This window comes from Callorhinchus milii, unplaced genomic scaffold (genome assembly GCF_018977255.1).
Source record: "Callorhinchus milii isolate IMCB2004 unplaced genomic scaffold, IMCB_Cmil_1.0 Scaffold3, whole genome shotgun sequence".
Taxonomy (NCBI): Eukaryota; Metazoa; Chordata; class Chondrichthyes; order Chimaeriformes; family Callorhinchidae; genus Callorhinchus; species Callorhinchus milii.
Window position 1 is genome coordinate 94,124,855 of NW_024704744.1, and position 22,277 is coordinate 94,147,131.

At 42.7% G+C, this 22,277-nt stretch overlaps 1 protein-coding gene across 1 annotated transcript in view; it reads right to left on the bottom strand.

Annotated features, from left to right (window-relative positions):
• Positions 1–1,224: 1,224 nt before the first annotated feature.
• The window catches only part of ppp1r21 (protein phosphatase 1, regulatory subunit 21), a 29,402-nt gene continuing 8,349 nt past the window's right edge, over positions 1,225–22,277 (bottom strand). The window contains exons 9-23 of the mRNA XM_007896833.2: positions 21,586–21,638; positions 18,150–18,299; positions 17,195–17,296; positions 16,855–16,943; positions 16,257–16,393; positions 15,410–15,502; positions 12,526–12,653; positions 9,838–9,990; positions 8,955–9,047; positions 8,412–8,666; positions 7,135–7,170; positions 6,732–6,848; positions 5,481–5,579; positions 4,240–4,368; positions 1,225–2,097 (exon numbers count right to left, since the gene is read on the bottom strand). Of these exons, the coding sequence (XP_007895024.1) occupies positions 2,068–2,097; positions 4,240–4,368; positions 5,481–5,579; positions 6,732–6,848; positions 7,135–7,170; positions 8,412–8,666; positions 8,955–9,047; positions 9,838–9,990; positions 12,526–12,653; positions 15,410–15,502; positions 16,257–16,393; positions 16,855–16,943; positions 17,195–17,296; positions 18,150–18,299; positions 21,586–21,638 (1,664 nt within the window). The 3' untranslated portion in view covers positions 1,225–2,067. The remainder of the gene's footprint in view (positions 2,098–4,239; positions 4,369–5,480; positions 5,580–6,731; positions 6,849–7,134; positions 7,171–8,411; positions 8,667–8,954; positions 9,048–9,837; positions 9,991–12,525; positions 12,654–15,409; positions 15,503–16,256; positions 16,394–16,854; positions 16,944–17,194; positions 17,297–18,149; positions 18,300–21,585; positions 21,639–22,277) is intronic.

Consider the following 22,277-nt stretch of genomic DNA (forward strand, 5'->3'; position numbering starts at 1 on the left):
ACCCGGGTTCGATTCCCGACAGAGCAAAACCTTGGGCAAGTTTCCTTACTCCACACGGCTGATAATAATCCCTCAAGAAGAAAAAAGATAATCAATTGGTCACTTCAATCCACGACTGTTTGTGGGGACGCTCCTGTGCGCAATTGGCTGCTGTGTTTCGCCCGCTAAATATACAATCAATTCACTTTACAGTATATTCTGTGACGCGCTTTGAGACGTCTCAAAGACGTGATAAGGCGCCATATATCAAATGCAACGATTATTATTATTGTTATGCTATCTGGAATATGGGCCTGTCGTCACACTACTCTAGTCAAAGGCAGTCAATCTGAAGGCTCTTTGGAGGCCCTCGGTTTCTCCAGGACATTGTGTCAAGGCCCAACATCAAACAAAGATTAATTATTTATTTTATCCATTGCATACATCATTGACTAACTTTCCACTGCCTTTGCCAACGGGTCATGGTGCACATAGCACACAACAGTTGAGTCTCGTTTCATGCAATGCAGCAACACATAGCATCTGTCGGACTGAAATTCTTCTGCCTCAGTGTAATCTTGATTGCAAGCATTTTAAGTATAAAGGTGTTCCCACACCAGATCCTAAGCATCCCTAAACATTTTCTACTCCCCATTTTCTGGCTGGTTTCCCTAGATTTTCTCCTGAAGTTTCACAATTTGTGAATAGATATACATAAACACACACACACAAAAGAACAGCACAGGAAAAATATTTTGGTGAAGCAAAGGAAGTTTACAACAAATAATAATAATCATCTTTGCATTTGATATAGCGCCTCATCATGTCTTCAGGACGTCACAAAGCGCTTCACAGAATATACTGTGAAGTGCAGCGACTGTGTATTTTGTGAGCGAAACACAGCAGCCACTTGTGCACTTTAATGTCCCACAAATGGTTGTGGAATGAGTGACCAAATTTTTTTAATTACATTCTCCTGCTCTTTCTCGCTCACGTTCAATATTACTCTTCCTCAAGGGTTTTATCGATTGCCTTTTAAACGCTCCGATACACTCAGCTTCAGCCATTTGCATTGGAGGATTCTTTATTCCAACATCTTCTAATGTGCAAAACCGTTGCATCTGACAACCCTCTATGCTTAAAACCTTTGCTTTTAATAGCCCTCGGAATCAGAAGACTGGTGTTGCATCAGTGTGCCACTGGCATATCAGTGAAAGATACAGAATACAGCTCGTCAGGACACTGTTTTTTTTTAACGTTGTATTATTTAATGTATAGGTAGATTACGAAATTGTCCACGTTCTCAACAAAGCCATTGAATACCCACAGCGATTAAGTAATCTACTCCACAGTTGGCTTTGTAGCTTCACAAATGCACCTCCTTTAAATGAGACAACAAGTTTTCGTGCACGTGATATACTCATTTATGAATTCCCTCCCCACCCACCGCGCCATTAACATTCAATGCAGTGAACTGTTTCACATTTCAGGTCTGCAGGGAAGAAGGAAAGGAAGGTGCATCTCATCACTAACAGTGGTCCAAACACTGCAAAACTAGGATGGAGTTCGGAAAAATTAGATTTGTGCTCCGTGTTTTCAACAAGAATCGACGCAATTAATTCTCACAAGATGCTGCAAATTCAGAAGACAGTTACACCAGACGATATGCTCTGCCACATAATTCAGTGTACAAACCCCCCCCTCCATTATGGCAATACATAATGAAGCAAAATGTCAGATTAAAAAGTTGTCATTACAAATCATCTGTTTTATTGAACAGGAATTTCATAAGCACATTATTCGTGGAGTTTACTCTCAAGTGCGAATACTTTTTCCCCCATTGTATTCCTAAATCTCTAGAGAAATATATATATATAATATATTCTATATATTATATATATATATTAAAAGATCCCTTTTAAGTTAGGCATAGCTTTGATTCCCTGGCTCTATAACAGGTACACCCCACCATTGCCAACAAATGTCTTCTGCAAGAAAATGTGACTGCATCTTCATTTGGCATCAAATGTCCCTATAGCCAATGCATCTTCAGTTTACAGCTCCACGTTTGTATAGTGACCTCAGGCGCTAACGGCTCTTGTTTTTCTTCAGGTTACCCTGCAAAGCACGAGAAAAGCGTAACATTACATAACATGACTGGTAGTTTGATGGTCGTTTAATCTTCCCCCCACTTTCCCACATTAACATCTTTGCAGTGAACGGTTTCACATTCAGTTCATCAGGGAAGAAGAAAAAGGGGAGGGAGGGAGCGTCTCATCAGCAACAGCGTCCAAACACACTGCAAAACTAGGGTGATATTGAGCGCTCTGGGATGGGGCGATATAAACGCAAGTTGTCGTAGTTGTTGATGCTTGCGTAATCGAGAGAACCGGAATGCCCAGATCACGCTTGCACTGGTGGAAACAAGATACAAGATACAATACAAGATTACATTGGCATAGCGTCTTTCATCGGGAGGACGCCTCCAAGGTGCTGGCATTGGCTGACTGGGGGATCTCTGCCCGTTGGCAACTATGTGAGGGCACAGAGGCATGAAGTCAGTGTCAGCGCCAGCTGAGGGGCTGGTCATTGGCTGCTCAGGAGAATCAACGGGACCATTTCTAAATAGACCCTGAAACAACTCGAACCGTCCCTCCACTGCAGTGTTGCGAATGATAAGGTGCCAATACTACCTCAATGTCTGGGTAGTGAGCTCTGACAATTCACACTGGATCAAGATACATAATCCCCATTAACAATGTTCAGATTACTCCACGGTCTATCCCACCCGAACCAAATGCCATCGGCTCCAACTTTACATTGCAATCCATACTCTCCACCCCTTGATTCTGGTCTAATCCTCACTCTCCACTCTTATTGCTCCAACACTGGTGACCACTCCTTTTGTTTCGTCTTTAACCGCCATGACTCTGTCCTCTGAAACACTTCCAAAACATTCTTCTCTCTCCCTTGAAAATGTCTCCAAAAAAAAAAAAAACTCTCTTTTAATTTTGGTGTCGTTGGTTGAATATCTTATTTCCCCGCTTGGTGTGTCCACCACTGCACTCTTGAGACATTCAATACCAGCTATATCAATGTACTGGAGTGTTCAATGTTCAAACAGTACTTGTCCCAAAGGATCTCACAAGTAGTGCACAAATAAGGGAATGTGGGTTTTTAGCTATCATCATCGTACTGGACAAATGCAACGGCATAACATTGGTGCAGCACTTTTTGAAAACTCCTGTTGAAATTGGCTGGTCGTCAACTAAAACATCCAACAATTGGCCAGACCCCATGTTGGAGAATAGGACAGTCAGAGGGATGGATCATTAATGCAGGCATTTGGTCAGGAAAAATGGTTAACCATTAAACCTTAAAAATTCCCCTTGACGGAAACTATGTGCTGAAAACAAAAAGGCATTTGGAACAGGATTTGACAATCTATGACTGCGGGATAATACATAATTTTTTAATACATATTGTTTGATCTGATAATGTATCTAAAAGCTACACTTGCAGTATGAAAAAGAAATTAACACGACATATTTGTAGGCATTACAACAACCAACTTCAGTTTCATTGTAGAAATTGTATGGTTTCCAGTTTGCAAACATCAGTCAGAACAACGCAGAGTAATCTGACTGAATGTGAGTATTATTTTTATTCTTATAGAGAGTACTACAACAACAACAACAAGATTCCATTTATTGAGTGCCTTTCACGTCGGAAGGACGTCCCAAGGCGCTGTACAGTTGGGTCAGGACCCGAGCATTGGGGGAGGGAAATGGTCAGGGTGAGGGGAGGGAAGGGAGGGAGCGAGGAGGGGGTAGAGAGTCGAGGGGGGAGCTGAAGGCACTGTCAAAGAGAAAGGTCTTGAGACCGGCCTTGAAGGAGGAAAGGGAGGAAGCGGCGAAGGCACTGGGGGATAGAGTACCAGAGCCTCGGGGCTGAGAGGCTGAAGGCCTGACCACCGATGGTAGGGTGGTTGGGGCGCGGGATGTGGAGCAGACCGGAGCCAGAGGAACGGAGGGTACGGGCAGGTAGGTAGGGGGATAGTAGGTCGGAGAGGTAGGAGGGAGCGAGGCCGTGAATGGCCTTGTAGGTGAGGATGAGGATCTTGAATTCGATCCTCTGGGGGATGGGGAGCCAGTGGAGGCGAGCGAGGGTGGGAGTGATGTGTTCCCGAAGGATATCTAGTGTTACTAGGATATCAAGAGAGCACAAGGATCTCGCACATACACTCGCACACCGATTTACCTTATTGCCCATACGAAGAGTATCGATTTCTTCCCTTTGTTTTGACAAGGTTTCATTCATACGACAGAGGTGGTCGCTCATCATGCTCAGCTGATCCTCATAGCTCCTTTTGGTTGTGGTTAGCTCATCCTGTGTGTCCAATAAAAGAAATCCCGTAGCTTAGTGATTAGAGCGCTCGCCTCACAAGTGAGAGGACCTGGGTTCAATTCCCGGGCAGGGTGAAATGTTAAGCAAGTTTCTTTACTCCACACACCTCTGTTTACCTCGCAGTAAAGTAGGAACCCGAGTTCAGCTCTCCGGGATGCCACCTGGGGTGAAGGGCACTATATAAATGCAAATTGAAGCTGCTGTTGGATCGCTTTTCCGGGGTTAATAGTCCCTTCAAAAATTATTTATTTTCTTAAATAATAATTTGGTCACTCAATCCACGACTGTTTGTGGGACGCTGCTATGCGCAATGGCTGCCGCGTTTCGCCCACAAAATATACAGTCAACTCACTTTACAGTATATCCTATCGAAGCGCTTTGAGACGTCTTGAAGACGTGATAAGGCGCTGTATCAAATGCAAGGATTATTATTAAGAAGTCAACACCACAACCATCAACAACAACAAGATTACATTTGTATAGCGCCTTTCACGTCAGGAAGACATCCCAAGGCGCTGGACAGACTATCGTCAAAGCCAAGGGCCTTTGGAAGTCGCGATTTATTGCTCAAGCAACTATGGAAAGTCTTTCTCAACTGCCTGTATTGTATTTAACAAGCATTAGACTGAGAGAAGAGATTCCTTTTTAATCAATCAATTCAGATGTAAGAGAAGACCTAATAAAACATTAATGCAAATCAAAAAAATCTGTTAGCGTTTAGTTAAACATGTTGAATTCATACAGGCTGCCTTCTCATTTACTATTGGAAGAAGAACAATGATCATTTCTTCTTCAATTTTTGTTTGTTGTGGCAGTTTCTCCCACGTAGCAATTCACGGATTGCAATGTGCTCACATCTGGTCATTGAGAGAGCTCACACAAGGGACGAACCAGACTGAGCTTGGCCCGCATACGAGAATTAACCAGAGCGGACTCCTTGTGTGTGTTCTTGTTGTGCACTTGGTCTGAAACCCAAACAGGCAGCAAGCTAGCAGATGTAACCAGCGTGAAGGTGGCTATATCAATGCAAATTGTTGTTGTAGGCTGCAATGTTAACTCACACAGCAGTAGCACGAATTTACATCCGTTCTTACCTGCAATCGCACAACATTCTGAGTGGCCACTTTAACTTCCTCTGAGAGCGTTTCCCTGGACTTCTCTCCCAGTGTTAACCGCTTAGCAAGGGCTCGGCACTACAGTATTTTTTTGAAGAGAGAATAAATATATAGGTTTAAACGGCTTGGAGATCACCGAACATACTAAAACACCAGATATTCACACGCAACCGATCTGTGTGCCTGCTGGACTCCTAATGCAGAAGTGAACAGGGGACTTGAGTGATACCAGCAACGAAGGGTAGCGGAGATCTGGAACCATCTCCCCCAAAACAATTCTGGATCACTCTAATTTTCAAGACTGAGGTGGATAGGTTTTTGTTGGGTAAGGGTATCAAGGGATATGGAGCAAATAATAATAATAATAAGCCTTACATTTGATACAGCAGCTTATTACGTCTTCTAGACGTTTCAAGATCTAATAGAATGGTGGAACACGCTCGAGGGGCTGAATGGCCTACTCCTGTTCCTATGTTCGTGCAAAAGAATCCCATTGCACAAAATGTTACGAGGGACGTGAGTTGCCCACTCAGCATGACTGCGCCAGCTGTGTTACTGTATTAATAAAAATAAACCTTATATTCAATATAGCTTTTCCAACTTGAGGATGATTCAAAGTCTTTCACAGGATATACTGCCAAGTTGGAGTGACTATTTTAGGCGAACAAGGCAGCTAATTTGCAACAACAATCTCCCACAAACAGCCATGAAGTTATGGGTCTCATGGCGTAACCCTGCACAATCCACAAAAGTGTTTTTTTCTAAAAGCAGTAGTGCAAAAGGATTTATGCTTTTGTTGCCAGGAGAAATGCAAAGTAAGTGAGAGGGAGATACACACACACACACACAAAGCAATGAGAGAGAAAAGGAGACAGAATAGTGCAGGACAATTTTTTAAAAAATCTTTGGGATTGGCCAGATGGAACTGGATTGTACACTCCTCTGATTCATGTCCCACAGATTAAAATTGCTAATGGGATTTGTGCATTAGCACCTTTATCAGGTCTAATGCCATCTAGGGTTAGTGTCAACTTCCCACGATAAGGAGTTTGCTCCGGGGAGAATTCGCTGCTGAAACAGTGTTTGTCAGGAGGCGTCAGTAATACTATCACTTTCACCAGCGGCGCTTTTCACTCTGGGACGCTGCCTTGAGTGAGGAGCGCTATATAAATGCAAGGTGGTGTTGCTGTTTTCGGCCCTAATGCTGCACATTAACATCGACTGTTTTACCTCTGAATAAAAATGGACAGACTTGCTATCTGCCACCTGAAGCTGTGAGGTGAGCTCTGCGACTCTGGTCATGTAGTGACTTTTGATCAGGTATTCTCGGGAGTCCTCGTGTAGAATCTAAAGACGGAAACAGACCAGATTCCTTCAGTGATAAAATCGCAAATGCGGATTACTTCTACAGTTTTCACCAATACATTTTCGTTTCAGTGTTACTCAGACATTTCATAACCAAACCAGTGTCAACATCCCCAATTCCCCATTAGTTTAAACACAATCCCCCTGGATATGATCTGCTATAACACTATGCTCACACTGTAATTAGCAATAGAAACCAAATGTACCTGAAGGGAAAAATAAAAGCTAGGTAGCGCGATATTTCGCAAAGGAACAGACAGTACTATACCTCATCAGTGCTGGTGGAAGTAGTCATATTTCCAACCTAAGGAGAAAACAAACCTTTTTTTAAAAATCAACGACAAAAGTGGAGTCATAAAGAAAACCTACTGGCGTGTCAGCCTGGCTCAATTGGCAGCCCGCTTGCCTCGGAGTCAGAAGGTTGTGGGTTCAGGCCTCAGATTGGGACTTGGAACTCATAGGCAATACTGACCCTCTGATGCAGCGTTGCACTTCCTCCATTCCCCACTTTAAGTGTGTGTGTGGGGGGCTGGGGTACACAAGGGCGGGTGGGGGGCGCAGGAGAACCTGCACAAGCACAGCACTCTGCTAGTGGCTTCTATCTGCCCACTGCCCCGAGAGTGAAGACATTTTTTCTCCGATTTGACTTCAGGATAAAAATATCCTCAAAGAATATGTGTAAAAGTAATGGTTCGTGAATTGTTGATTTAAAATCACTATTTATTGCCTTTGGGTACTTTTATGGAGCAGATGTCTTGAAAACTTACTGCATTATAATTATTTGAGGTGTTTTATAGTGCACGTAAGTTTATAGCCACACTGTGAATCCGCACATCTGGCTTCCGGCACGCAAATACAGAGAGTAACACAAGCAGTGAACAGATGTTTCGCCCACACAATACACAGCCATTACACTGCACTTTACAGTATATTCTGTGAAGCGCTTTGAGACGTCTCAACGACGTGATAAGGCGCTATGTCAAATGCAAGGATGATATGTAGTGCAGAGGAAGGGACGGGTGTAGGTTTTCTGTACATAATGTACAGGAACTGACATTTGCAGTGGTTTTGACTGTAGAGCAGACAGTTAATGGGCTTGAACAAGCTCTTTGCAGTATTTTTTCCGCAGGGAATTAGGTATGTTACAATGACTCGAAAGATGTTGGCTCTGATGTAAGATCCACAATGAATTAAGATCGTACAAGTTACGAGTTGTGAGGGTTTCTCTGCAGTGAAGTTTACGTTGTGAAGTGATCTTTCTGGCAGTCAGGCCCCAATAAATGTTGTTATCCAAAGCTGGGTAATGCTGGGGTTGAGAATCAAAACAGCACGCAATCATTGAGTCCTATTGAGCTTCTTGTTGAGACTACAAGAAAAACAACACTATATTGAGCTCTTCGCTTAGGTTAGCATCTCTTTGAGCACCAACTAGACGTCAGATCACTTGGCTTGATAAGAGGACGAGGTTTAAGCAGCAGGAAAGCTTTGTCAATAATCACAAGTTGACTGTAGCATCGAAGGTCTTGTATCATTCACATCTCTTACCAGACTTGTGCTTGTAACTGGTTTTCTGGATTCCTGTTCAACAAGGGCACCGGTTTCTAAGTTGAGTGCAGAATCTTCCTCCTGGTTCGAGTCAACCAATGGCATGTGTCCAGGGAAAGTGGTTTTAAGCTGAACTTCCAAGTCTGCTATTCTCTGATTCTCTTTTTCCAGTTTTATTTTGGCCAGTTGGGTCTCCAGCATCCAATGCTCCTTCTCTTGTTCCAACTTTGCTATCTTCTCTTGGCTTTGTATGACCTGGAGAAAGATAGGAGGAAAAATAAAGCTTGAAGGTGCTGCAGACCTTTTTTGCCACATACAACAGCCTCAGCACTCCTAATAGCACTCATAATTCAGCCCTTGGGACATCCTCCTGACGCAAAAGGCACTATACAAATGTAATTTGCTGTGGCATTATAAATAATCCTTGTTTTTGACATAGCGCATTATCACAGCTTTGAGACGTCTCAAAGGCGCTTCACAGAATATCCTATATTGACTTACGTCTATCAAAATTCACGGTGCATTCAGTGTGCTTGTCATTACCTGCTGCGAAAGACCTTCTCGGCTTTCGGTAGAGCTCAGAAGGACCTTGCGATTTACCAAAGCTTCTTTGTAAGGCACTGATTCTGGACAAGGCTGTAGGAAGATGGCTCCAATTAGATCAGTGTTATTCATAATTAAGCAGAGAGAGAAAAAAGGTACGCTTTGTTCTTTTGGACTGTTGGCTCCCAGGGTGACAAGTTTGTTGACGGTAGATAAGAAACGAGCCAATTCTCTATGGTGTCTTCCTGAGCCAGATAGGTCCATAGTTCTCCAGGACATGGCCAATGATGGACGAACTCGAGGCGCTGATCACTTGTTGGGGGCTGAGATTTCAAGCTGATAAACTTGCAAGCAAAAGCCTTAAAGGGTCAGGGTAGGGTGGACCTACCAGTGGGAAACTTGCCAGTGTTAGCTTTGGTAAGGTGCAAGGTGAGTAAACTTTACAGGATTAGGTAAGCAGAATGCATATCCCTGGCTTGACAGCACAAACTCTATTCGGGACAAACGGAGACTGTACTAATACGGAACGCTCAGTAGCTTCGGTTTGGATACCTTTAAGCATAGATGGGTTTCCACGTGTATCAGATACCCGGTTGACCACCCCACAAAAATGGATCCCAGCTGGGAGATGTTGGTATTCAGCACTTCCCTTGTTGCTAATACTACCTACCTACTTGCATGGAACCGTCATTTCTATGGCTCTTCCCACCCATGGGGTGAAGTACTATCCTGGGGAGGTGGAGAATGTGGTGGCGTGGAAAGAGAATGTAAGCAGGATCTCCTTAGAATTGAGATGCCTCTTGCCAACCAGACCCTTATAGAACTGTGCTTAAAATCAAAGAGTTCAGCTCTAACAAAATGCAACACAAAAATCCACACCAACCTTCTTCAGAGACTGAATATAAGCGTGTGCTTTCTTCTTATTCTCCAGCATGCACTCTGCAGAAAGGGGGTGTATAACCCCCATTCCTCCTTTTGAACTGTACACCGAGGGAGAAGTGAAGAAGTCTAGGTTGTTGCTGAAGTATGTTCCAATCTGGTGAAAGAAGAAACCCAAACTGTAGATAAGTACCAACACTGGAGGTCAGCTGTACACTTCTCTCTTACAACCGGTTGTTCAGATTCCATATTATTCATTTTCAAACAGTTATAGAATAATAATAATCCTTGCATTTGATATAGCACCTTATCACATCTTCGAGACGTCTAAGAGCTCTTCACAGAATATACTGTAGAGTGAATTGACCGTATATTTTGTGGGCGAAACGCGGCAGCCAATTGCGTACAGCAGCGTCCCACGAACAGTCGTAGATTGCGTGACCACATTTAGTTATTTATTTTTAAAAAGGAGCATTATCCCTGGAAAACTACTTTTTTTTTTGAAGGGATTATTATCTACTGTCACCAGCTGTATAATTTCTAGAAGAAACAAGTGTGCCTGCATGCCTCTGCCTACCACAGGCAACGTCTGTGTAGAGCACGGCTCAGTGACAAAGACATTGGCCAGTGTCAGATGTCCTGCATTGAGTTTCGCTCCACACTGTTACCCAGAAAAGGCAAGTTTGAACCGGGCTGTGATTGCACCTCAGGGTCAAATAGTTTGCAGACACTCGCTCCAGACTAGCACGTGAAGTGTGTGGAAGGTACCAGAGAGTGGTTGCCGTCCGTTAAACCGTTCCTGGTCGCATGACAGTACCTTCAGGGGAAGAGAATTGAAGAACAAATGCTACACGTTACTTCTGTTACTGTGACCATAGCTTTTTTTTTTAAGAAACCAAAAAATCACTGAAGACGTAAAGCTATGAAAAAAATTCCTGTATGACCCACAGTAAAAAAAACAGAAATTTTAACTAATTCCAAGCCTTTTCATAGCATCTTATTTATTGACCACGATTTCGAGCTTTGATACAATCCCGCTGAGGACCTTGACTAATGTATAGAAAACAATGAACACATTTGCCGTCGATGCTTTCCAACTAACCCTAGTGACATAACCACACAGCTATGCTGAATTTGGCAAACTTTTTTTGATATAAAGTCAGCAACGAGATGTCTGTGCTTCCTTTGTGTTGAGCAGATTTTGCAAACTAAGTGAGAGCAATAAACTGTGTGAAGATGAAGAAGTGCCAAACCATTCAGCCGTGTACACCAATACACACACACTAATACACACTAATACACACACACACACACACATATATTGTTGCAGCGTATTCCAGAATGCATTAGTTACAGACACGGCTATATATTAAATGCTGGTGTCTTTGCCATCACTGAACTTTTAGCAGTCGACCTGCCTCATTTACCCCTCATTTACACACGCACTCGCACATCAACTTAAATCATTCTGTGGACAAAAAGCTGCTCATCGGCCTTTCAGCTCCAATATCATGTTCTGCATGATCTCACCCTTGGCTTTCCACATTGGAGTTGTCTGTCCATCCACTTGGAACACCCAGCTGCTCTGCATCTGAGAACACAGCCCCCTCCTCCCCGCACACACACCCAGCTGCAATCCACACATTCCCACGACCCGGACCTTCACACCAATCCAAACCTGTCACTTTGGAACACAAAAAAATCCCTCAAGCGATTTAAGGAACAGAGTGAGAGAACGAGAGAACAGCACAGTTCCCGGTATTCTTCATCTAGAAAAGAACCATGGTTGTTGGAACTTCATATAATGTCTCTACTTCAGCATTCGTGAAATCTAACTGAAGTTTAGAGTGCAGCCTTACCTCGGACTAGATACACCCAGGTTTTATGGCTACCATCTCCTCTCGTGCAAGCTGAACAAATTGCACCGCAACTTTTGACACGTAGCAATTTAAAGCTTCATAGAAAAGCAAGTCAGAAGAAAAATATACAGGGCGATCCCAATAAGTGTGATGGTTTGGGTCCATGAAATTAAATCGAGTGTTATGCTAGAAAACTAGCCATGAAAAATAGTTATAAAAGTGTAGCGCACTTCCGGTCTACGTTGTAACCTTGCTATTAAGTGGACTATATACCAAGACAACACGGCATATATTCTCTTCCCCCCCAGTAAAGATATTATTTGCACTTCCTGGAATGAAAGAAAATATGAACGAAATCGGGAAAACAACTAGCTTTAATAGTTGTACAGCTGGTCTAGATTGAAAGATATAAAATGATGATTGATACACACCCATTTTATTTGTGGAAAAAAAAACTTGTTACAGTGCCTGTAAATGTCACAACGTCTCAGGCGCTTTACAGTAATTACTGTGAAGTGCACTGACTGCTTTTGTTGGCAAACATGGCAGCCGCTCTTGGACACAGCAAAGCCCCAAAAATAGCCTTTATTAGATGACTGGTTGCCAGAAACTGCAGGGCCATGAGTGAGGGGAACACAAATGCAGTTTAACGCCTTATCCAAAAGAACAGTGAAGTATTGTGAGTTTGAAAAAAACAGTCACCATCCATTATCCAAATAGAAGCATTAGCACTGACCGTAATCATATGTGGCAACCGACTGACAACTGCCACTTGCTTCCGTGTCAAATTACAACCACAATCACAGCTGAAGAGTGTAAAATAAAAAGATTACCTTTCCTGAAACATTTGACAATGCCACAATGGAAGACAGGATGCAGTCGTTAGTCGTTTTAAGCTTCTGTGTTACTGTGGGGAGCTCCTGTTCCAATGAAGCCTTCTGATTGTAATGCTTCAAAATATCTAACAACATTAAAAAAAAAGATTTAACGGTGGTGAATCAATATCAATACAAGTTACACGTGTACAGTACCTTTCACGTCAGGAGGACGTCACAAGACACTGGACAGTCAGGGATTTGGAGTCAATAAATAGAATGCTCATAAGAGTCCTTCTTCTCCCACTCATCCCCTTCCCTACTCCGAATCTGATCTACGCTCACCGCCCCCCCACTCCTCCCTCCATCACAGCTCAGCCTTCAGACACCATGACCCTGCTCTGGAACTCTCTGCCAAACTCCCTTCATCTTTTCTCCCAGATTCAAAACTCTCTCAAGAACACGTCTCTTTGACCGCGCCTTCATCCAGTACCCTCAAAATCACTTCCCTTCCCACCTTGCTCGGTAATCCCAGGCTTTTGTTTTGAGTCACTGTCCTACATGAAATGTGCAATTTGTCCTTCATTCCTTCCTGTATGGAGGAGCTGTGTATTTCTGGGGGCTGCTCAGCGCCTTAGGACGTCCTCCCGAAGTGAAGGGCGCTTTACAAATGTAATTTTGTTGTTGTTGCTCAGAAGGAGAACCTTACATACGCTCTGCCCTGGCAGTTATCCGGGAGTAAAGAAAATGTACTGACATGAATTGCGTAGTCCAGTCGCAATCAAATTCAAGCGCTGAGAGACAACATCAATAACATGATTGACTGACAGGCTGACTATGAGCAAAACTGCGCAGGTTTTACTCCGGCTGTGCAAAGAAGATGCTCCAGGCACATGTGGATTAGCAGCAGTTTCGCTGCCAGAAGCAAACAGAACGTTACAGAACAGGTCAGTGTGCCCATCAAATCTGCATTTTTCTCTACATGATCCCACACTCTCCTCGCCTCTCCTATCCTCGTTAGCATTCTTTTCCAAGCATCGAATTTCCTTTTAAAGTAATCCATCGACTCTGATTCAGCGGTTTGGCACACAGAATTCTACATTTCAACCATGCACTGTGCAAAGATATTTATTGTAATCTATCGTTTAATGCTGTCACAGCTAGAATACAAAGTGTAGTGTTTTTATGGCTCCTTTGTTCCGCAAGAGAACAATAGCGCCTTAATTTATTTTTGCACATACATATAGGTTTGCACTAGATTTCTAAAAAAAATACGCGTTTGGTTTATAAATGGAATGAATTACATTCAGCTGGAGCTCACTATAAATAAACTCGTGATGTAATGTTCGTACATATGCTTCACGAGTGAAAGAAGTTTGGTAGTGCATAGATATTGTAATCTAATGTGGGTATATTCTATCTGAAAAAAAGCACGGAGGCTATACAAAGGAAACATGTTATGGCATATAGAGAGGTGTCAACTCAATAAAAATAAATCAGCACATCCTGGTGTGTAAAATTGGGTAGGAAGCCTATTTCAAAAGATACAAAGCAGAAACCTTGCTGTGACAATTTAGAAAATTGCCTTAGTCACTGCAGTTATGTATAAAAAAAACAGGAACAAAGGCAAGCAGATTTCTGAAAGCCATTGTTTGCACAAGACTGCTCGATTTCTGTTGGAATCAAAAAGACAACGTCAAATGACACCCCCAGCATAATGAGCCTTGAAACAACAACAAAATGACGTGCGTATAGCACCTTTCACGTCAGGAGAATGTCCTCCCAAAGCGCTGGACAATCAGTGTTTTGGTTTGAAAGGCTCGTTGCTTCCCCCATGAGGTTCAAAGACCCCTGAAATTGTTTGGTTTAAGATTGCAGGACGTTAGCCAGGCTAGGCAAACACTTAACGGGGGGAGAGAACAAACAGTATACATTTCTGACAGCACGTCTGTAGAAAGAGAGAAAGGAGAGAGAGAGAGAGAGCAGGCAAGAGCTTGTTTTTTAAGGAAAACTTACTAATTAAACCATTTTGAAACTAGTAGCTTTTATACTTAGTTTTCTCCTATGTTATGTCTTTTACCCGGTTCTTTATATTCCGTGTTGCGTACATAGTACCTTGTTTTCATTAGTTATTAGATTGTAATTGGAAAACAGGTGAGATTGGAGATATTATTTTGCTTCCTATATAAAAGACTGAGAAACAGAATTGCAGTTTTATATCTTTCCAAACAGTGTCATGGGTTCTTTATTGTCCACCTAAATAAGCAGTTGACCTTAGTTTAGCATTTCATTCAAAGGATAACACCTCCAACAATGAAACTCTCCCCCCAACATTGCACTGGAGTCAAAGTCACTGACACAGGATTTGAACCCACACCTTTCTAACCCAGAGAGAGCAATGCTGGATCTTTTCAATCAAAGATTTATTTTTTAATTTTTTTAAAAAAACGCTGTGTGATCAAACAGCAATCAAATACACTGATCAGAATTGGTTTGTGTGAAAGACAATCTAGCTGCGTGCCGGTTTAAAGCATCGCCTATTGCTGAGCTGACGCATTTACTATTGCTAAGATAGTGACGTTGAAACAAGCAATCCCATAATGTTGTAACTTTGGCAAAAGGAATCTATTGCACACCACGTGGAAGCCTGAGTACAGAAAGAACTGCAGGAGTATTTAATTATGTAATTATGTAATTAACCACTCGTCAAAAGGGACTGGTTGTTAATTAAAAAATTAAGGTATTTGTAATTGCCTCTCTACACGTGGTGTACACATGGAGCACAATAGCTTCCAAGTCTGCCAGTTGTGTTGTGACCTTGAACCAGGCACTCTATGTAGAAAGGAATCCTTGCAGCCCCCTTATTGGCATTAAAGCCATTTTATTGCTGTGTTTGCATTACCTTTTGTGACATCGTGTAGTGAATGAAGACAAGCAGCAAGCTGTGTGAAAACAATGTTGTGGTTGGTCTGAAGAAGCATTTCAGGTTTTGTGCCTGTAACGAACAAGAAACGCAAAGTAAAAATTCAGTTGAATATAAGACAGCAGCTCCATTGAATAAAATATAAATATACCCTGAAATATTTAATGCTGGATAATTAGTGCTCAGTATTGGTAGTTGTGTGTGTGTGTGTGTGTGTGTGTGTGGGTGTGGGTGGGTGTGAGCCGGACGGGGGAGAATGATAAAATGGGAGCAAACTTCCCCCTCAATAGTTAAAAACACATTCATTAAGTGTTCCTGATCCCAACCACCAGCTCGGGTGCAGATCTCTGACTGTCCAGTGCCTTGGGACGTCCTCCCGACGTGAAAGGCAATTTGTTGTTGTTCACCCACTGCAGGTTTTAAAACAATTTCAGGAAGGACCAATAATTCTACACTGCTGTACGTAAACTCTGCTAATGTGCATTGTATAAAATGCCCAGATAATCAGCATTCTAGATGCAATAGCACCCGTTGCGTCTTCCATAATTGAAGTGACAACTTGTGCAGATCGATGTGTGTGCTCTCCTCACTGGAGCATCCCTGAGTTTTCGCTACCAAGACAGCAGCGGAGCAAATACTTGAGCAAAAGAATGGACACAAGGAAATAATGCACCAAGCCATTACTGTTATTAAGAGTTATTGACTATCCACTAAAAAAAAAGCCACTCTGAATGGCAGCTTCCAAACACCTACAGTAAAGGGTTTGAAGACGTCAGCATCAAACATACTTTTAAGCAACGGAGACAAAGGCATTCTGTGAACTCACTTGGTAAAGCCAGGAGGCTGATATAAACCTGCAGCTTCTCAAAGACAGCAGTCAGCTGTTTCATATCAGATTGTAGCTCCAGGTTTCTGGCTTGTAAATGAGCTGTGCAGAGAGGAGACTCACATTCCTCCTCTAAACTAAGAAGTATTTGAACAAAGTAAAAATGAGTAAGATTCCTGACAAGCATCTGAGCCAAGCATTTCTGAATCAACTCCCACCCACACTCCCTCCACATACACATTTCTGAATGAGTCTCAATTGAAGGAATTGTATCCAAAACATAACAGCCATGTTTTATGTACACATATATATTATATATATATATATACACACACACACACACCTAAAACAGTATGTTGTAGGACTAAGATTCTGTAAAGAGCAGGATATAATTAACTAGAAGAGTAATCTTCACTCATGTGCCCTGAGAAAGGAGTACATAAGAATTTTACGAATAATGATTGCTTGGGCAAAGTACCAGAGGGTTTCTGTCAATGTTCCTAAGAATAACAGATAAATAAATCCAGCTTCTACATTATCAATGTCTCCATGAAAAGCTACAACGTTTATTTAAGAAGAATCGGTCCAGTGAATTTACCTTTTCAACTGATAGGGCAGAATCTTCTTCAGAAAGCACACATAAGCGTTAAGGTTTTCAGAAAACGGTTTGAGTTTCACAGCAGTTTCCTAATAAAAAAAAGTGTGTGGGGGGGGGGGGAAGGGGGGAGAGAAGATTAGTGTTCTCGACGGAAAACAGAATTTGTAATTTAAATTAGAAACATGTGCTGTTTTTATGTTCTCTCCACTCCAGGTTAAATATTTTCAATAATTGGTACCAGACAAACTCCAACACCACAGATCAAGTTTGAACTTGTGCCAAAAAGTATTAGAAACTGCGCCTTTGGCCTCTTTTTACACGTTCAGACTTCAGACCTTACCAGAGAGGTAACAGTTTCCTCAGTGATGCTCTCGTACAGATGTAACATTCCGTCCTCCAGAGGGCGAACGTAAGAGGCGTTCTCATGGAGATACTCGGAAAACTTTTTTAAAAAAAAGAAAAGTATTTTACAACATAGCTCTGGTAATTATATTCGAGAAAGTAAGAACGTTCTTTCTACAAACAGTGTGATCGTTATAGAAGGTGTGTTTGCCCACAAAATATACAGTCGAGTCACTTTGCAGTGTGTAAAGGTACTGGTGTTCAATTTGTTTTTTTTAAAAAAAATGATTTTCACAAATACCCGTTTTGTTTGGTTAAAAAAGTTTGGGGTTAATTGGTTAAAAAAAAACTATTTTCACCCGAATTTAAATTATAAAAGCTGATTTTTCCTATTGATTGATTAAAATTGATTTTGCCAATGATTTTCTATCTGTGATTGTATGCATTCAACTGAAGCTCATCTCATCGCCTGTCCCACATTCCCCTCAACAAGCCAGTGCAATAGTACATGAACTGTTCCTAAGGAACAAGACTCGATGAACCCTAGCACCCACTACATGGAGATATTCAAGAAGACATCTCAACCTCCATTCTCATTGATTTTTTACCGCCTGCCATTTTTGTTTCTCTTCTGAAGGCATCTGAGTACTTCTTACTTAATGGGGCACAAACACCCTCTCCCTAATTCAGGGTTAAGGAGCCAAACCAACATCACTTATTGCTATCCAGGGTGAAATCAGCTAACTGAGCAAAGACCATAATTCAAGCATGCATTGTCCAGTGATCCATCGGAATTGCTTTGCTCATGTAGTTATTATTTTTAAACAATAACAAACACGACTTCTGTGCTAGAAACCAAACTATTATACAATTAAATTCTTGGCAGAATGAGACACATGGGTCGGTTGAAATTGTTTCCTTCATACGTTCTTTGTCCAGGAAACAAAACGTACCTTCTGGTTCAGTGAAGATACAGTATCTGTCGCAGAATCAATGGGGTAGATCTGAACCCTCTGTTCCATATACGTATGCAGATTCAACAACGCTCCTACCAGGTCGCGAAGAAAAGCCAGCGCCTGGCTGGCAACATCCCGAGCTTTCAGCTGAAATTGAATATCTCAATTACAACTCTATACATAGGACATAGAACATATATATAATAATAATACTTGCATTTGATATAGCGCTTTTCACGTCTTCTAGACGTCTCAAAGCGCTTCACAGAATATACTCTAAAGTGAATTGACATGACAGATTAAGCATTTCAGTCAATAAAGAACTATACCGTACTTACAAAGTGCATTGTTTTTCAATGAAAGAACTAGCCTTATTATAGCACTTTTCTAGTCAAAAGATATTTATATGTACTTGTGGTCTCGTGACTTGTGTTTAATCCAAAGGTGCCTTTCTGTGTTCTGTGCCATAAAAAAAAGTCACTGGACAGCCAAGGCATCAATGACTAATTGATGCTAGAGAATTGGTGGCCAGAACGTCATGAGAAACTCCAATTTCTTTGAAAATATTATTTTGATCTTCAACATCCATCCGAACATCAGGCAGATGGGACCTCAGTTTAATGTCTCATGCAAAGGACATTTATATCCCCTACGCACATCCAAAGGGAGTTCAATATCAGCAAATGACAGACATCACCAGTACCCAACTAAATACCCTCAAAGATCCATCTACCCCCACCCTTATTACACTCAACCACATCACATGCAGTGCTTCCCAAATGTACAGCATTTGTATTTGATATAACTTCTTAACACAGTGAAACGTCTCAAAACAGTTTACACATCAAATGCAGCAACCCTATTTATAGATAACTACTTTGCGCACATTAGAGTTGCTAACATCTCCAGTGCAACATCTGGGCAAATACCTTGAAACGTAATATGACCGCAAAATGTCATGTTGCATAAAAATAATAGTTATCCAACTTGTGCTGTTAAGCATTTTGAGACCGCGCAGTGTTGCATAAACAATACAGTTGATTTACAACACACAAGGGCTTATTTAGCAGATGGGTTAGTGTCTATGCCAATAACAGCAAGTAGTGTATTCATCTGGCTCCATCCAGGCACAGCTTTGACGATCAACCTGGAGAGCAAGTAGCTGTTCAAAGCTACAGAGGGAGGAAGACGTTCCTCCACCCCCCGTACTGTCTCATGTGGAGTCCCTCAGGGTTCTGTCCTCGGTCCCCTCCTCTTCACCCTCTATATGCTCCCCCTGTGGTGACATCATCTGCAGACATGGAGTTAACTTCCACATGTATGCGGATGACACCCAACTCTACCTTTCCTCCTCTACCCTCAACTCCACGACCACCGATGTCCTGACAGCTGCCTGTCCGACATCGAGTCCTGGACGAGAGACAACTTTCTTCAGCTCAACGTGCGAAAAACCGAGGCCCTCCTGATTGGCTCAAGTCAGCGCCTCCGCACCTCAGGCGCTGACACCATCAGCATCCAAGGCTGCACTCTCCACCTCTCAAAGCCGGTCAGGAACCTCGGCGTTTTGTTCGACCCTGAGCTGTCCTTTCTCCCTCACATCCGCACCACAACTGGCACCGCCTTCCATCACCTCCGGAACATCGCCAGATTACGGCACTACCTCACCCCTCACGCCGCTGAAACCCTGGTTCACGCCTTTGTCACCTCAAGGCTGGACTATGGGAACTCTCTCCTCGCCGGCCTTCCCGCCACCTCCCTCCACACTGCAGGTCATTCAGAACTCTGCAGCTCGTGTACTGTCCCGCACCAGACACCGCGACCACGTCACTCCCACCCTCGCTCGCCTCCACTGGCTCCCCATCCCCCAGAGGATCGATTTCAAGATCCTCATCCTCACCTACAAGGCCATTCACGGCCTCGCTCCCTCCTACCTCTCCGACCTACTATCCCCCTACCTACCTGCCCGTACCCTCCGTTCCTCTGGCTCCGGTCTGCTCCACGTCCCCCGCCCCAACCGCCCTACCATCGGTGGTCGGGCCTTCAGCCTCTCAGCCCCGAGGCTCTGGAACTCCATCCCCCAGTGCCTTCGCCGCCTCCTCCCTTTCCTCCTTCAAGGCCGGTCTCAAAACCTTTCTCTTTGACCGAGCCTTCAGCTCCCCTCTCGACTCTCTACCCCCTCCTCGCTCCCTCCCTTCCCTCCCCTCACCCTGACCATTTCCCCCCTCCTCGCTCCCTCCCTTCCCTCCCCTCACCCTGACCATTTCCCCCCTCCTCGCTCCCTCCCTTCCCTCCCCTCACCCTGACCATTTCCCCCCTGCTCGGGTCATGACCCAACTGTGCAGCGCCTTGGGACGTCCTCCTGACGTGAAAGGCGCTTTATAAATGGAATCTTGTTGTTGTTGTCTATTGGACGCTGCTGAGGCATCCTCCCAATGTGAAAGACACTATATCAAATGTAAAGATTATTATCATCATCATCATCAATATCTAACAGTGGTGACTGTGCGGCACTTACAATATCATTTCCATTAGCACAAAAGTCACAGGGTGGGAAGTGAGCACAACTTAGGAATTTTGCTCAAATTCTTTTCTACTTCTCTTAGTTACAAGAGGACACAAATATAACATCCCAAAAACAAGGAATGGGGGGGAACAGAAAAATATGTCTTAACAAATATGGTGATTGGAAGATGAATATGAAGTGATGTTGAGGGGAAAAAATACTATTGTTGCATCTAAGTAAAGTTGTGCCCAAGTTCATTACAGTGTGCAACACTAGGTCAGCGTCCTTGGAAACCAAACTGGCAACCTCACACATGTGGACAAAAAGTATTTTAGCCTGTACTTCATCATTATACATCCAACTTCCACTTGGGAAGCCCTTGTGATTAAACGGACATGTTGTTAACGGCTTTCTTATGTTCTTTCTTATGTTCTTTAAGATTCTGAAGGGACTAGATAATGTAGACCATGATAAGCTGTTTTATCTCGTACTGAACAGTAGAATCAGAGATCAGAGGACACGGCCTGTGATTGAAGGCGGTTAAATTCAGAACAAATCTGTGGAGACACTACTTCAGTGAGCGAGCAGTAAACTTACGGAGCAGGCTCCCTAGGGAGACAGTGAAAGCAGAAAGTGTTGTTTGTTTCAAGAACAAATTAGATAGATTTCTACTAGAAAATAATATCTCGGGATACAGTATATAGTTTGGGACACGACTTGTCAAGCGACTGCCAGGACGGTGGCAGGGGAACTAGATGGACCTTGGTTTTCTTTCACCGATCAAATTCTTATGCTCTTATGGCTTGTGGATAAATGGCATTCTACTGTAGGGTTATATTTTATAAATTATGACTGAGAATGAAAAGGCAGGAAGAGATAGAATAACTAATCAATTAAACAATTCCCACTACTCAGTTCAAGGATACTCACCTGATGTCTCCGATCATGGACCGGTACATTCAGAGTGTTGTACTGAGTAAACCCTGTGTAGAAATGAGACATTAAAAACATCTTTTGAACGGTTTTTCACCATCAAGAAACAAATAACTCAACAGGACCAACTAATCAGAAGAGCAATGGTCTTTTCTAGTCCTGCACATTCTTATGTAGAAAACAGGAGTGTGAGAAGGTTTACTTTCAGAGAAATTTGGACAATACTTAATAGTCACAAAACGACACCACTCCGGCCACGGGAGATTGATAAAACCAGTCTGGGCTATCCTTCAGAAGAAAAGGCAACATCCTGCCTCAGTGTGAAATATATGCATGTTCAGGATTGGGCTCTGATACAATAACCTCTGCAGCGAACTCGCCCACAAACACTCACTATACATGTCAAGCCAGAAACATCAATCAAAATATTGTGGCTTGTAATCATAAGATCTATAATAAATAATAATCCTTGCCTTTGATGTAATAATAATAAATCTTGCATTTGATATAGCACTTTTCAAGTCTTCTCAATGTCTCAAAGCACTTCACAGAATAGACTGAAAAGTGAATTGACTGTATATTTGTAGGCGAACGCGGCAGCCAATTGCGCACAGCAATGTCTGTCCCACAAACAGTCGTGGATTGAAAATGACCAATTTATTATTGTTTTGTTTGGGAGGGATTATTAT